The 14792-nt window shown below is 48.0% G+C and overlaps 2 protein-coding genes across 6 annotated transcripts in view; one reads left to right on the forward strand and one right to left on the reverse strand.

Moving 5' to 3' along the window:
• LOC123933718 (katanin interacting protein) overlaps nucleotides 1–4553 on the reverse strand; it is a 179071-nt gene extending 174518 nt beyond the window's left edge. For 2 of the 3 annotated variants that reach the window (XM_045993193.1, XM_045993195.1), the window contains exon 1: nucleotides 4442–4553. In XM_045993193.1, the coding sequence (XP_045849149.1) occupies nucleotides 4442–4448 (7 nt within the window). In that variant the 5' untranslated portion in view covers nucleotides 4449–4553. The remainder of the gene's footprint in view (nucleotides 1–4441) is intronic. The other variant, XM_045993194.1, reaches the window with a different exon arrangement.
• Nucleotides 4554–4727: 174 nt separating this feature from the next.
• GTF3C1 (general transcription factor IIIC subunit 1) overlaps nucleotides 4728–14792 on the forward strand; it is a 69321-nt gene continuing 59256 nt past the window's right edge. For all 3 annotated transcript variants that reach the window (XM_045993190.1, XM_045993191.1, XM_045993192.1), the window contains exons 1-4: nucleotides 4728–4948; nucleotides 8352–8561; nucleotides 12200–12376; nucleotides 12953–13096. In XM_045993190.1, coding sequence (XP_045849146.1) covers nucleotides 4728–4948; nucleotides 8352–8561; nucleotides 12200–12376; nucleotides 12953–13096 — 752 coding nt within the window. The remainder of the gene's footprint in view (nucleotides 4949–8351; nucleotides 8562–12199; nucleotides 12377–12952; nucleotides 13097–14792) is intronic.

The raw sequence follows: 14792 nt of genomic DNA on the forward strand, positions 1-14792 counted from the left end.
TTGGGATTATTTAGACAAGCTAGGCTAAATTTCATCTTGGCATTATTAATTCTTTGAGAAAGTGTACTAAGCAAATGAACAGGGTAAGCAGGGGAAATGTTGAATATTTGCTCTGGGGAGAGCAAAAGCAAATGAACAGCTCTGAAATCCTTTCTAATTATGTTGATGTGCTGAACTTTTGTCTAATTATTATGTTCCTTGAAAACTGAGCGAAATATTTTTTTTTCCTTGAACCATCTCATATTCTAAAAGCACTGAAAGAAATGACTTTAACATAAAGGTGAACACTTCATAGCAAAAGACTCACACGTTGCTCGTTTACATTCAGGTAAATAAAAAATGCCACACGTTGGCTTATCCTTTAAACAAACAGAGGGCTAATTACAAAGATTATTATTTGCTAGAGAGCTTCAACAGAACCCCCCTCCCTCTTCTGCCAGCTAAAGTCTGCCCATTTGCAGATAATGACAGCATTTGCTACCACATCCGAGTGCTTTTTATTTTTTTTATTTTTTTATTTTTTTTAAGATTTTATTTATTTATTTGACAGAGAAAGGTCACAAGTGGGCAGAGAGGCTGGCAGAGAGAGAGGGAAGCAGGCTCCCTGCTGAGCAGAGAGCCCCATGCAGGACTCGATCCCAGGACCCTGAGATCATGACCGGAGCCGAAGGCAGAGGCTTAACCCACTGAGCCACCCAGGCACCCTCCGAGTGCTTTTTATAAGGCAGACTTAGTGTTACGTGTGTTCACTCTTAGTCTCATGTAATTCAATAGTGGATTACCAGACCAAACAAAGTAAGCCTTATCATCAGCTCCATTTTATTGACAGGAAAACTGGGACTCAGAGAGGTCAGAGTACACAGCGGAGATGTGAATCCACCAGTATACAGCCCCCCAAATATATCAACGTTACGTCACACTGCATTGCAGAGCCAGTTAAAACTTGCCCAAAGCCAAAGCCAATGGGCCAGGAAAAATGTGAAAAACCATGGTGATTTGGATCTGCAGAATCAACCAAACTATAATCCAGTTTGGGGACACTTGCTAGATACTTAAGCTTTTGTAAGTTTGGGAAGTAAACATCTTTTCAATAAGGCCAGGCTTGGTATATCTAGTTGGCTAGACTCACAGTTCATCACGGCATGCTTCACTTTACCCATCAGGTAGGTGCCTATAAAATTGTTGTGTAAAGGGCGCCTGGGTGGCTCAGTTGTTAAGCGTCTGCCTTCAGCTCAGGTCATGATCTCAGGGTCCAGGAAACCAGACCAGCATCAGGCTCCCTGCTCAGCAGGAAGCCTGCTTCTCCCTCTCCCACTCCCCCTGCTTGTGCTCCCTCTCTCACTTTGTCTCTATCAAATAAATAAATAAAATCTTTTTAAAAAAAAGTTGTTGTGTAAATCTAAGTCTTAAAAATTGTAATGGAAAAGGGATGCTTTGAATGCTAAATCTGATCTTAGGGCAAATGCTTTCTTAAAGAGAACAAGTTTTTCCTTTTTGTAACCAATCTGTAAATTAACAGGTTCCTCAATTGGGCCATGATAACGCTTTAGGAGTGAGCAAGATGATGACAGAGCGACTGGGCAGGACTTCTTGAAAATGATCTATAGTGATGTTTCTCAAACTGTTTTCCCCACACTCTGGGAGGAAGAGGGGTTCACAAGGACAAAACCGTTTTCATCACAATTCTAAGACATCCTCACCGTGTTGCTATCTGCACTGATGATGGGACAGCGGCATAGGTAAAACTGTTACAGGGCAGCGGTACCAAACTGTCCTAGTAGTCGTTGTACTCTTTACTGCCATGTACTCACGATAAATCAACAACAACTAAAAAATTACTGTCACCTAAGAATATCCTTATGAAACTGTAAAAGTTAGTTTTACTCAATTTCTTCTCCTGAGTCCATAGCTTTTCAATATTCTGTGCGACACAATGGCAAATACACACCAAGCACTTCCACTACAAGCCAAAATACAATGGTTGATCCCAGAAAACACTCATGTGTGCTTGTCTGAGTTACCAGCTGAACTAGCCACATATGTATAGAATACCATTTTTACTTGAATACAACTAATTATAGTTATTCAGACCTGGGTGTCTCACAGACATTTTCTCAAATAGGAAAAAAAAAAAAAAAAAAAAGAAAGAAATGAAGAGAGTCAGTCCCTTCAAGGAAATAACTGACAGTGTCTATTGCCCAATGAAACTTGTTTCTACTACCTTGAGTTTAGCCGCTTAAACTTTTTGCTAAAAAATGAGCCAGGTGGTGATATTAACAGATATGATTTTCTTGATACAGTATAATGACATTCCACTTGATATTACATAATGGAATTTGAAATGTCAACGTTTGGCAGATTTGTAGAACTCAGTAAACCAACATTTTCCAAATGACCAATGCCTAACGTAATAAAATCATACATGGGTAAAATATCTGAACAAAGGGCAAGATAAACCAATGGATTTTAAATGTAACAGAGAACGAAAAGTTCACCAAATGGTCTCAGACAGCACATTGTACATTCAAGAAACTACCCTGTGCTAAGTTTTGGTGTAGCATCAAAAAAGAATGTCTACATTTATTTGAAAAGGCAATTAAAATCTGTGTGAGGCCAGACTTTCTTCATACACACTAGCCAAAAGACACAACAGTTTGGTTGCTGAAACAGAAATGAGAGTCTAGCTATTTTCTGTCAAGCCAGACATTGAAGAGATTTGAGACAATGTAAAATAATGCTACTCTTCCTACTAATATTTGGGGGGGGGCATAGCTATCTTTCATTAAAATTATTACTTCTATTCAGAAGTAATGGGCTTGCTGTTATTTTTTAAGATTTTTAAGATTTTTAAGATTTATTTCACTGAGAGAGAGAAAGCACACTGAGTGTGGGGAGGGACAGAGGGAAGGAATCAAGCAGATTCCCTGCTGAGTGTGGAGCCCATCTCAGGGCTCCATTTCACAACCCATGAGATTATGACCTGAGCCAAAACCAAGACCTGGATGCTTAACCAACTAAGCCACCCAGGCACCCCAAGTTTACTGTTATTTTTAAGTAGTTGATAAATGAATGTTCTAAGATGTTCTCAGCTTTACTTCCTGATACGGTAAATATCACAGATATAATATACATGAAGCTCTTTCAAAGTTAAGAGCATAAAGGTGTCCTGAGGTTAAAAATATTTGAGAACTGTTGTTCTGTAGCAATGTTACATTGATCTTTCCACCAGGCAAAATGCAAATGACGTTTTATAGTACCTCTAAAATACAAAGGGCAAGTATGTCTTTTCAGTATATATCAGACTGTTCAATTAAAGTAAAATTTTCCGCACACTGCACTAAGTGGATACAAGGAACAAATTCCTGAAAGAAGGGATAGTGGTGAAATGAGAACAATGTTCTGGATTCTAGCACAGATCCTAACAGTCTGTCTAGACACTAGTTTTCCTATCTTCAGAATGAGATCAGAACAGCCTATTTTTAGATTGTTTTCAGTGGTCAATTGCATGATTCTAATCAGGAACTCTAAATAGTGGCCCACAGGCAGCATCTGGCCATTTGGCCTTCAGGCTGATAGGCTGTCATGGTATTTAGAGATGTGCCCTAGGAAAATAATTGGTTGGAACTGAGTGAGAAGCTTTCCTTTCAAAAGGGGAATTGATTTTCAGTCACAGACTAATCCAGCCCACCAGACTTGCCCCTGTAGATATCTCCATTTACAATGTCAGGAATGAAGGGCCTCCAAAATCCGTTCCAAATCTCAAAGCTCTATAATTTAACTCCAGAGACAGAGTGTCTGGGTTTCTTACTCACTCTGCCACTTGCTGGCTCTTTGATTTGGGGCAAGTTAACTTAATTCCTTTGAGCCTCAGTTTCTTCATTTGCAAAACAGGATAACACCACTGACCTCAAAGGGCAGGAATGAAGTTTAACGAGGTGTTGCTCGACAGCGCTTACAGTGTTCCTGGCACTGAACAGTACTAATTATCAACATCAAAGCTCAGAAAAAGAGTATGCCCTTGATTTCGTCCACCCACCTTACCAACTCCGTTTTCCCAGTACCTGACGACCGCACTCCCCAAGATGACGCTTATCCCCATACCAACTCCCAGATTTCACAGTTCCACATCCAAGGAAGACACACAAGAGCCCGCTTCAGACTTCTGCCTCTGCTTTCCACTCTAAACCTCTTCTGAACCCCCGACCTGTACCGGGTTTCTACAACAACACAACTCTGCACAGTGGCCAAACCACTGACCACTCCCCCCAGCCTCTTCTTCCCATCCCTGACCAGTAGGGCTCCCTTTCCCTCTGACCAGAGACCACCCTAGGTCAGGCAGTGGTGGCCCAGGGCTCTCTTGCCTAGGATTCTGTCCGAGGGAGCCGAAGGAGAGATAGGAGAATAACTGCCCGACCACTTGGAGGGGCCCACGGACACTCACCGTCCATCCCTTGAGGCGGCGGTTCCGGGTGCTCGAACCGGAAGCGGCCCCCACACTGTTTGCAGTTCCCCTGGTTACTGCGGGGTTTCGGACCAATGGCGGTGGAGTCCCGAGGACTGAGCCCGCCCCCAAAGGGCGGGACGTCACGTCGGCGCTCTGGAACTCCTCCTCCGATCCTTACGTCCAACCCGCCTCCCAGGGTTGTCGATCGTTCTGCGCAGGCGCGCTGGAGGGCCTTTAGTGTCCTGGTGCGCAGGCGCCCGGGGAGCTGCAAACTGAAGTAGCAATGGACGCGCTGGAATCGTTGTTGGACGAGGTGGCCCTGGAGGGGCTGGATGGCCTGTGTTTGCCCGCGCTGTGGAGCCGTTTGGAGACGCGAGTGCCTCCCTTCCCGCTGCCTTTGGAGCCCTACACGCAGGAGTTCCTCTGGCGGGCCCTTGCCACCCACCCGGGCATCAGCTTCTATGAAGAGCCTCGGGAGCGACCCGACCTCCAGCTCCAGGACCGGTCAGCGGCCTGGCCGTGAGGCGGGCGGGCGGGCGGGCGGCGCAGAGCCGGGCAGCGGAGGGCGCTGGGAGGGGCCCAGGTTCTGACGGGAGGGGGCGGGAGAAAGGAGTGGCGCCGAGGGGCGGGGAGAAGGACCGGGAGTCTGAGGGGGGCGCGGCAGTAAGGCTGGCTGGGGGTCCCTCGGGCCTGGCAGAGCCCGGGCCTCTGATGGAGTTGGGGGTCATTTAGTGATGTCCCATTCGGTCCGTGTAGGTGTTTGGGTGGTGGTGAGCAGGACTGGGATCGGGGGGTATTCTTCAAGCTTCGTGCTCCTTTTTCGTGGTGGGAAGGAAGTCAGTTTAGATCAAGGCTGGAGACTCTTTGAGTTTAGCCACCCTTTCTGGGGCATTATCAGGTCTGGACTAGAGAACCTAAGGCAGCTAGAGATTGGCATAACGGCAAGGTTAGCAATAATAATAATAATATAACAACAACAACAGCGGCTAGCATTTATTGAGTGCTTATTATTGGCCTGTTATTACACTGTAAGATCTGTTTTGGGAGGTTCAGGAGATGGAACTCACTTGATCCTCAGCAGTAGGCGCTGTTATTGTCCCCATTTTGCAGAAGAGGAAACAGTCATAGATTGAGGAACCTGTCCAACGTTCCTGAGATTATAAGTGACCAGAGTGTTGATTTAAACCCACACAGTCTGTCTCTGTAGAGTCTGTGCCGTCAAGCCAAATTGTGAGGAGAGGGTCCCAGAAGTAATACTGAAAACAAGACTTCAAGATTGGATTTAGATGGCCAGTTGGCAGAGTATTCTGGGGAGAGAACAGCAAACGTGGAAAGCCTAAAGGAGGAGAAATAAGTGTGGTTGAGGTGCAGGACTGGAGATGGGGAATGGGGAATAATAGTTGGCACTTACACATATGCATATTGTGAGCTAGGACTTGCTAAGATCCTGACATATAGCAAGTTAATTTTTTTTTTTAAGATTTTATTTGACAGGCAGAGATCACAAGTAGGCAGAGAGGCAGGCAGAAAGAGAGAAAGGAGGAAGCAGGCTCCCCGCCCAGCAGAGAGCCCGACGCTGGGCTCGATCCCGGGACCCCGAGACCATGACCCGAGCCCAAGGCAGAGGCTTTAACCCACTGAGCCACCCAGGCGCCCCTAGCAAGTTATTTTTACAGTAATTTTAGGAGGTGGGTATAATCATTCCTGTTTTCCTGGAGAGAAAAGTCAGGCCCAGAGATGATATGAGACTTTGTTCAAGGTATCAGCTAGCAAGAGCAGAAACCAGAATTTGAATCCATGAATTTTGGCCTACAGAAATCTCCTCTGTCCTTAGAGATTGGACTGGAGAGGTAATCAGTGGTCTTTAATCCACTTAAAGAGTTTATCCTTTATCAAAAGAACCAGTGGAAGCCTCGCCTTCCCCCCTCCCCACCCCAAAGAAGGGTCAGACTGAGGGCAGAGTGTGAAGTTGAGAGATTTTAGTAATCCAGTCACAACCGATCATGGTTTGATGTGGTTTGTAGGTTGGGGTTCAGAGCCAACAGGCTGAGAAAGAATTCTGCAGAAGTCTTCGGGGCTACAAGGCTTTAATTAAAGCATGGGAACAGGACTGGTGGGGCAGAAAGAGCAGCATGGTGGTTGTATGGGGGAGGGCCCAATTTATATACTTTCAAGTTGGGGGACGTGAAGACAAAGGGAGGTTTCCAAACAGACTCTCCTTTGTTAAAGAAGACTCACAGGACCCTGAAGGCCTGACTATATTCGAGCTAAGGTTGGTTTTTCCCTCTAGCAAAGCATCAACTTTAAGACAGTTGGCAGCTTCTTGGAGGAACTAATACCCTTCCTTCCTTAAGTAATATGGGCTGCAGGTTATAAGGAAATTTAATTTCATCTACATTTCCTTCTTGCCTTTGTTCTCCCCATCAGTTTTGCTTACTATGGGGCAGGTGAGAATACATAAGAGAATACATAAGAGAAGCAAATGGCATCAAGACATAAGAAGCAGAAGAATCAAGAGGATTTGGTGACTGGATGTGGGGTATAATAATAATAATACATAATAATAATAATCCCTGATTCCTGATGTTCAGGCTCCTGAGTGAATATTGATGCCTGTCCCTGTTAGTAGGGAACACAGAAGAGCAGCAAGGTTGTTGAGTCTCAGGGAAGGTGGGCTAGGTGCTGGATGTACTTTGAGTCACGTGGAGTTCAAGGTTCCTTTGGGTGATCCATGGAGAATCTGTTCAGTAAACATATTGCTTCCTTGGGTGAAAGCAGGCCAGAGGGAGGGATAGAGCTGGACATGGGCAGTCATCCCATATGGTTGGATATTAAAGCCATGAGCCAGGATCATCCCTGGAAGAGAATATGGTGTGATGGAAGGCCTAAGACATGGCCCTCAGGTGCACCTACGTAGAAAGGCTGGATGGAGAACTAGGAACCGTCAAAGAAGCCTAGGAAGGTGTGGCTGGAGAGGTGGAGGACAGCAGTCCACAGCCTCCGCTTGCCAGATGGTGGAGGATGTGATTTGGGAATGGGGGATAAAGCCGGCTAGAGATCACAGGAAGGAAAGGGCTGGTAAGTGTAAGTGGGATTTAGCCTCAACTCTACTAGCTCAGGCTGTGAGCAGGGTTTGTTAGGAAAGCCTAACAAACTTGGCTGACAGCATAAGGGAAGAAACAAAAGTCCGAGTTGTCCCTGTGGCATTGATACGGCATATTTGGGAGAAAATGGAAAGGAGGGACTTCATTGGAGGCGGAGAGGAGCGGTCATAACTTTGATTTGGATCTCCTTGAATTCAAGGTGTTTGGTAGACAACTGGAGACGCAGGATCAGTGTTTAGAGGAAAAGACAGGACTGAGGATTCAGAGGTGAAAATTGTTAACATGCAGGCATTGGATTTGGAGGGAAACGGAAAGGCCATGACTTGGGCCAATGAGATGGTTCTGGTTTTAGCATTCAGCTTCTGGGATGGATTTGGGAGACCCTGGAAAGGTCTGTGTTCTTTGGGGATTGAAAGGCAGGAATGCTGCTCTAATCTGCATTTGCAAGGCTGGAGGACCGAGTGAGCTCACGGCCCTCTGATCTCTGCGGGAGGTCCTCAGAAGAACGCGCCAGGGGCGCCTGGGTGGCTCCAGTCAGTTAAGCATCCGGCTCTTGGTTTCTGGTTTCGGCTCAGGTCATGATCTCAGGGTCGTGAGATCCAGCCCTGCTTTGGGCTCCCAGCGTGAAGTCTGCCTGGGATTCTTTACTTCTTTCTCTCCCTCCTGGAGTGCTCCCTTTCTAAAAATAAATAAAATCTTTAATTAAAAAGAAAGAAAGAAAAAAGAAGAGAAGAACGAGGAGCCAAGTATGTATTTTTCCGAAGCTGATTTGTCCTTTGGTATTTGTGCTTTCCCCCTTTTAGGTATGAAGAGATTGACTTGGAAACCGGAATTTTGGAGTCCCGGAGGGATCCAGTTGCTCTGGAGGATGTCTACCCCATTCATATGATCTTGGAGAATAAGGACGGCATCCAGGGCTCTTGCCGGTACTTCAAGGAGAGGAAGAACATAACCAATGACATCAGGACCAAGACTTTACAGCCCCGTTGTATGATGGTGGAAGCCTTTGGCAGGTAACCTGTCTGCAGCTTCAGAGCCTCACGGGCCCCCTCCTGCCTTGAAGCCAAGCGGGGATAGTCAGAGCGCCGAGACCGGTCTGTGTGTCAGCCCTGCACCAAGCAAGCTCCCCCTTCTGCACCCCACTCTTGGGGGTGCTAATTTGGCTCAGGGGCCTGCTTTCTCTTTCCCTTGTGTCCCCAGGCCTGGCACAGTAGGGCAGAGCAGCTGGTTTTCATTTGCATCAGTACATTGCCTTCTCCTGTCCAGGCTAGGGGTCCCGTTTCCCCGAGTGGCTAATACAAGTTGTCACCTTCTGGAGCCAGTCCCCACTCCCACCTCCCTTCCCACTTCACAGAGCAGGGAAAAGCTGCCAGTGGGAACTCTGCCGACGTCCAGCTTCTTCTGTTTGCAACTTTTCCACATCTCTTTCTCCTCTCCGCATTCCTGCACTTTCGCCACTGGGGCTCTCAACTCAGCTGTAATGACTTGCCCATCTCACAATACAGACCTTCTCTTGACCTCCGATCTCCTGGGGCGGTAGAGCACTCCTGCTGCTCGCAGCTGTGCTTCCTGGAAGAAATAGCTCTTTCTCCTTCACTCCTCTGCCCACTGTTGTCTGCCTTTATTTCTTCACCGAAATCTTACCCTCTAAGATTCCTACTAACCAGCTGGGGACGCTGTTTGGCCCTAAGTTCCTTGCCCCTTCCACCCCAGGTCAGGGAGTTTTAAAGCTTTTGCCCCGTGGCTTCCTGCTTTGTTTTTCTGTTCTGGCCCATCCTCACCAGCTCTCTCCTGGACTCCCCGACTTCCGTCCACCCCTTAAATGTTGGGCTGTTCCCAGGGGCTCTTTTTCTCTCCCCCAGACGTCTCCCAAGTGCCACATGTGGAGTTCAGTAACGCCTTCCTCAGTGTGCCCAGAAGTTAGAGCATCACAACTCCTTCACCCCAAACCTGCCTCCTCTTCCCTTCTTTGCCTCTTTTGTGACTTCCTCTGCTCCAGGGTATTCCCTTGTGCCTGCTGTACGAGTCGCAGACCTGGGACTCCTGGGCCCCTTCTCTCCGGACTTAACTCTGCATTCAGCTGGCCACCAAGTCATGTGGACTTGACCTTCTCAGACCCTCTTTAGCCTCAGGATAATGCAAGAGTCTCCTGTCTCCCTTCTTGCTGTCTCCCTCTCTCTCTCTCTCTCTCTTTTTTTTTTTATGATTTGTTTATTTATTTTAGAAAGAGAGAATCCCAAGGAGCCTCCCTGCTAAGCCCAGGGCCGGATGCGGGTCTGGATCCCATGACCCTGAGATCATGACCTGAGCCGGCATCAAGAGTCAGACGCTCAGCTAGACGCCCGTGTCTCTCCTTTTTGGAACTTTCCACACCACATGGCACATTTTTTTCTCTAAGACAGAATTGTGATGAATAGTGCCTTGGTCACTTGGGAGGTGTTTCCGACTGGGCACATATGCCCTGTATACGTGCTTTGTTTAGCCAGCATGGTGTTCTTTTTGGTTTTAATTTTATTTCATTGCTGATATTTAAAATCTGGATTTCTAAGTCCTCTTAAAAAAAAAAAAAATCGTAGGATCTAGCTGCCCTGATTTTCACTTGGTGATACAGGCCAGAGCCATGAGCCATATCCCACCCAGTGCTCCACACTCTGCAGCTCCCTGCCTGCTGACCTCAGCCCATCGGCTGGTGTGGGACCTACCCTCTGTCCCCCCTAGCTCTCCCACTGTGGCCCTTCAGCCAGCCTGAGCCTTCCGTGTGCCGTGGCCCAAATGTGTACAGCTCATTTCTGTCTCAGGGTTATTGCGTGTGCTCTTCTGCTTAGAATGTTCTTTTTTTTTTTTTCTTTTTTTTTTTAGGATTTTATTTATTATTTGACAGAGAGACACAGAGAGATAGGGAACACAGTCAGGGGGAGTAAGAGAGGGAGAAGCAGGTTTCTTGCTAAGCAGGGAGCCTGATGTGGGGCTTGATCCCAGGACCCTGGGATCATGACCTGAGCCAAAGGCAGATGCTTAACAACTAAGCCACCCAGGCGCCCCTGCTTAGAATGTTCTGCCTCACATCTTCCCGTCTCTACCCCCTCCTCTTCATTCAGTCTTCAACTCGGCTCCTGAGAAAGCATCCCTTTTGCCCAGGCACCGTTATGTTACTCTTCATTGTACCAAAAATGATCTTTAACTTATTTACTTACTTATTGAATATATTTATTTTTTTGAGACAGAGAGCAAGAGAGTGCGAGCAGAAGGCAGGGAGGGGCAAAGGGAGAGGGAAGGAAGCTTGAGCAGGCTCTATGCCCAGCGTGGTGCTCTGCATGGAGCACAGTCTCAGGACCCTGAGATCATGACCTGACCCAAAATCAAGAGTCGGGCGCTTAACCGACTTGAGCCACCCAGGCGCCCCCAGTACCAAATGTGTTCTGAAGTGTTGATTCACGCCACCAGCATAAACTCTTGAGGGCGGAAACCCTGTCTTGTTTATGGCCATATCTCCAGGACCTAGAATATGCCTGGCACCACCTCAGCTCCTAAAAATGTCCATTGACTGATGGGTGATCCTGATGGGTGTGGGGTTACAGCCACTGACCCGTGTCATGACATCTGACCTCCCCACGATGGCACTGCACGACCCTTCAGGATGTGGACTCTACTGACCCCTTGAGCTCACCTTCTGCTTTCTCGCTTGGGAGCCCAGCCCACACTTTCCAGCCAGGCCACACCACTTGCCTCCCAGGAAGGCCTGCTCCTTCATGCCTCCAGAAACTTGGAGGTTCTGCTTTCTTGTCCTTCACCCACCCTGCTGACTGCGAATTCTAGGATCCCCTTCCATGAGAGCGTCCCCTGGTTACCATGCATGTCTTCTGTTCACACACGCAGGCTGGATTGGGGGCTCCTCCCGTAATGACCTTTCATAGGCTTGGCCACCAGAGTTGCTCTCTGCCGGCTCTTGGGCCCTAGGGTAATTGCTCACTCTCTTGACTTGCTCCTTGCAGGGACTGTGAGCTCCTTGCTGGGAGATACCGCTTTTATTTTTCTTGCTATCTCTGGTACTTTGCATTGTGCTTAATCAGTACTTGACATCCTGTCTGAGGGCCACACTCAGCTCTTCCGGCCTTGCAGGAGTCACTGAGTCAGCTAACTGGAATGTTGGGATTTTAATGTTCAATGCAATAAACCTGAGTGCATTTGAAGAGCAGCAGGCCTGTTCCCCTGGTCTCAAACTTGCTTTTCCCGGCTGACCTCTGCCAGTTTAACTTTGTAAGCCTGTTTGAGATGAGAGAACATAGATTCTAAGTCTGTGACCGAGGGAGAGGAGCAGCCACGCAGAGGAAGCAGCTTGTTTGGGACCAGCAGGGCCAAGGGGTTAAGAGGCAGAGCTGTGGAGGGTGCATAGGACATTCCAGGCCCTGGTGAGGAGCTGGGGTCTGAGTGTCTTAGCAAGACCATGGAGGGCTCCACACAAGATGACAGGATTGGTTCTGTTCAGCTCAAACACCATGCAGTTTGGAGACGGAAACGTCCTCGCCTGGGGCATTGTGAACTTCTAAGAAGCAACACAAAATGGTGATTCTCTAAGGTTCTGTTTTTTCACATTTTGATTCTCTTCAAGTCACTTCAAGTTATTTCTTCCATGCGGTTGTTCTCGTTGCAGGTGGGGAAAGAGACTGATCATCGTTGCCTCCCAGGACATGCGTTACAGGGCCTTGATAGGCTTGGAGGGTGACCCGGACCTGAAACTCCCTGACTTCTCTTACTGCATTTTGGAGCGATTAGGCCGGTCCCGATGGCAAGGGGAGCTCCAACGAGACCTCCATACCACTGCTTTCAAGTGAGGGCATGATTCGCTTCTCTCCTGAAAGGCTAGAACTCCCCGATGATTGTGCCCTGCCCCCAGTGCAGGCCTGTTGACTTCCCTTCCCCGTTCCTCTCCAACCTGCCATTGGGGCAGTCTGCAGCCGGTGACAGTTGGGCGTCAGCGCTTTGTTTTTTGAAGAGACCCTGGGGCGACTGTATCGTGTCCAAACCAGGCACCTTGAGAGTGGAAGGTGGAGCTCCAGGGGGAGGCCAGAGTAGTGGGCATAAATTGGGACCATCGGGCCAACCAGAATGTAGAGTGACCTTACTCATTGGCTACTGCAGGACTGGAGACACGTCCCATTCCTTTCCCTTTCCCCAGGCTTCTATCCCCATCTCCCATCCACCTCCGCCGGGGGTCTGGGGTGCGCTGAGGCTGAGGCATGCCTGTTTTTTCGAGGCCATTGTCTCACAGGGACTGTTCCCTTGGAGTGGCTGGATAGGAAGTGTGTGTCTCTAGCACTTAACGTTCACATGAGAGGCCCTCTACTGTTGGGTGAAAGCCGCCGGCAAAGCAGAATGACACAGCCACGCTCTTCCTCTCCTCCAGGGTTGATGCTGGGAAGCTCCACTATCACCGGAAAATTCTGAACAAAAACGGGCTCATCACGATGCAGTCCCATGTGATCCGATTACCCACTGGAGCCCAGCAGCACTCCATTCTCCTCCTCCTGAACCGGTTTCACGTGGACAGGTACGGCGTGCAGACACCAAAACACTTTGTTCTGGTGAAATTTCAGCCATGTGGATTAGACCTCTACACATCATAGAGACAGAATCACATAATGACTACAGCTTTTTTTTTTTTTAAAGATTTTATTTATTTGATAGAGAGATCCCAAGTAGGCAGAGAGGCAGGCAGAGAGACAGGGGGAAGCAGGCTCCCTGCTGAGCAGAGCCCGTTGCGGAGCTCGATCCCAGGACCCTGAGATCATGACCTGAGCCGAAGGCAGAGGCTTAACCCACTGAGCCACCCAGGCGCCCCATGACTACAGCTTTTTAAGAAAAATATTTACGGTCTATTTCTGATTATGAAAATAAGTCATGCTCATTTAGAAAATTTGGAGATTATACAGAAAAGAAGGAGGAAAAAAATCCTATAACCCCATAGGCCGGCAATAAGAACTGTTTACATGCTGGTGAAATTTTGGGGAGCGTGTAAAAGGAACAGCAAATAAATCAAATTAGATTCGTTACAGTGACAGAATTGAGAGTGAATTGCTTCCAGTTTAAAATTGGCTTGTTTTTCCAATAGCAGGTCTAGAGGGCGTGATGGGGAGGTTTCCGCTAAGTGAGTGCTGTGAGAGATGTTGCTGTTCAGCTCTGTGTCCTCGTCCAGGCAGGATAGCAAGATGGTGAAGGGTGCACACTCCCTTCTGGGCATCAGAGAGTGGGAGTGAGTTTCTGACTCTGCTCCTCCCTGTTGGGGTAACTGCCTGGCATAGGAATGGGGGAAAGAAAGGTCCACCACCGTTTAGAGAGTCCTCTACTCCAGCACCTCGTGCCCTCCTTGATGGGAGGTGCAGTGACCACGGTTGGGGAGGCAGAGTTGGTGAAGGATGTAGAATAACATAGCCCTTGGGCGAGTAAGCTGGACGGATGCCCCCGAGTTCATGGCCACCAGTGCCCAGGGGTGGAGGCAAGTGGTGCATGGGAGACTTGAAGGGCAGTAGGCATTCCCCTGTCCCTGGGACATGGGGAATGACTCTGAGTCTCCCCTGGCCACATGACCCAGTGGTCTGGCACGTACTCCAACAGAGAGGTGGATGAACACTGAGGATTTCCAGTGCCTGCTACGTAGCACTGGCCTGGACCCAGAGAAAGTGCCCAATACACGTGTCTAGATAGACTTAACTGAGGATATTTGGGAGTAATGATATCACTGTATTCCTGTCAAAATTCCAAGTTCAAGAGACGCCTGGGTGGCTCAGTGGGTTAAAGCCTCTGCCTTTGCCTCAGGTCATGATCCCAGGGTCCTGGGATCGAGCCCCGCATCAGGCTCTCTGCTCAGCGGGGAGCCTGCTTCCTCCTCTCTCTCTCTGCCTGCCTCTCTGCCTACTTGTGATCTCTGTCTGTCAAATAAATAAATAAATAAATCCTTAAAAAAAAAATTCCAAGTTCAGCTTCAAACCTATGTTTTAGAAATCTTACATTAGAGAGAATCGTGCTTTGAGAATTTGCATTTTATTTATCTTACTATGCATTGGTTAAATACCCGTATCAGCAGACTCCTCACTGGCCTATAGCCTGTGTCTACAGAGAACATAGGTAGCAGCCGTAGGTGGCAAGGAGAACAATGGACTAAGTCATCTGTACTTGATTTGGACAAAGTCTCTTGAGCTCTCTGAAGCATGGTTTCCTTTTCTGGAGCATGGCTGCAACCCAGTGCC

The sequence above is a fragment of the Meles meles genome, chromosome 21 (assembly GCF_922984935.1).
Source record: "Meles meles chromosome 21, mMelMel3.1 paternal haplotype, whole genome shotgun sequence".
NCBI classification, from domain to species: Eukaryota; Metazoa; Chordata; class Mammalia; order Carnivora; family Mustelidae; genus Meles; species Meles meles.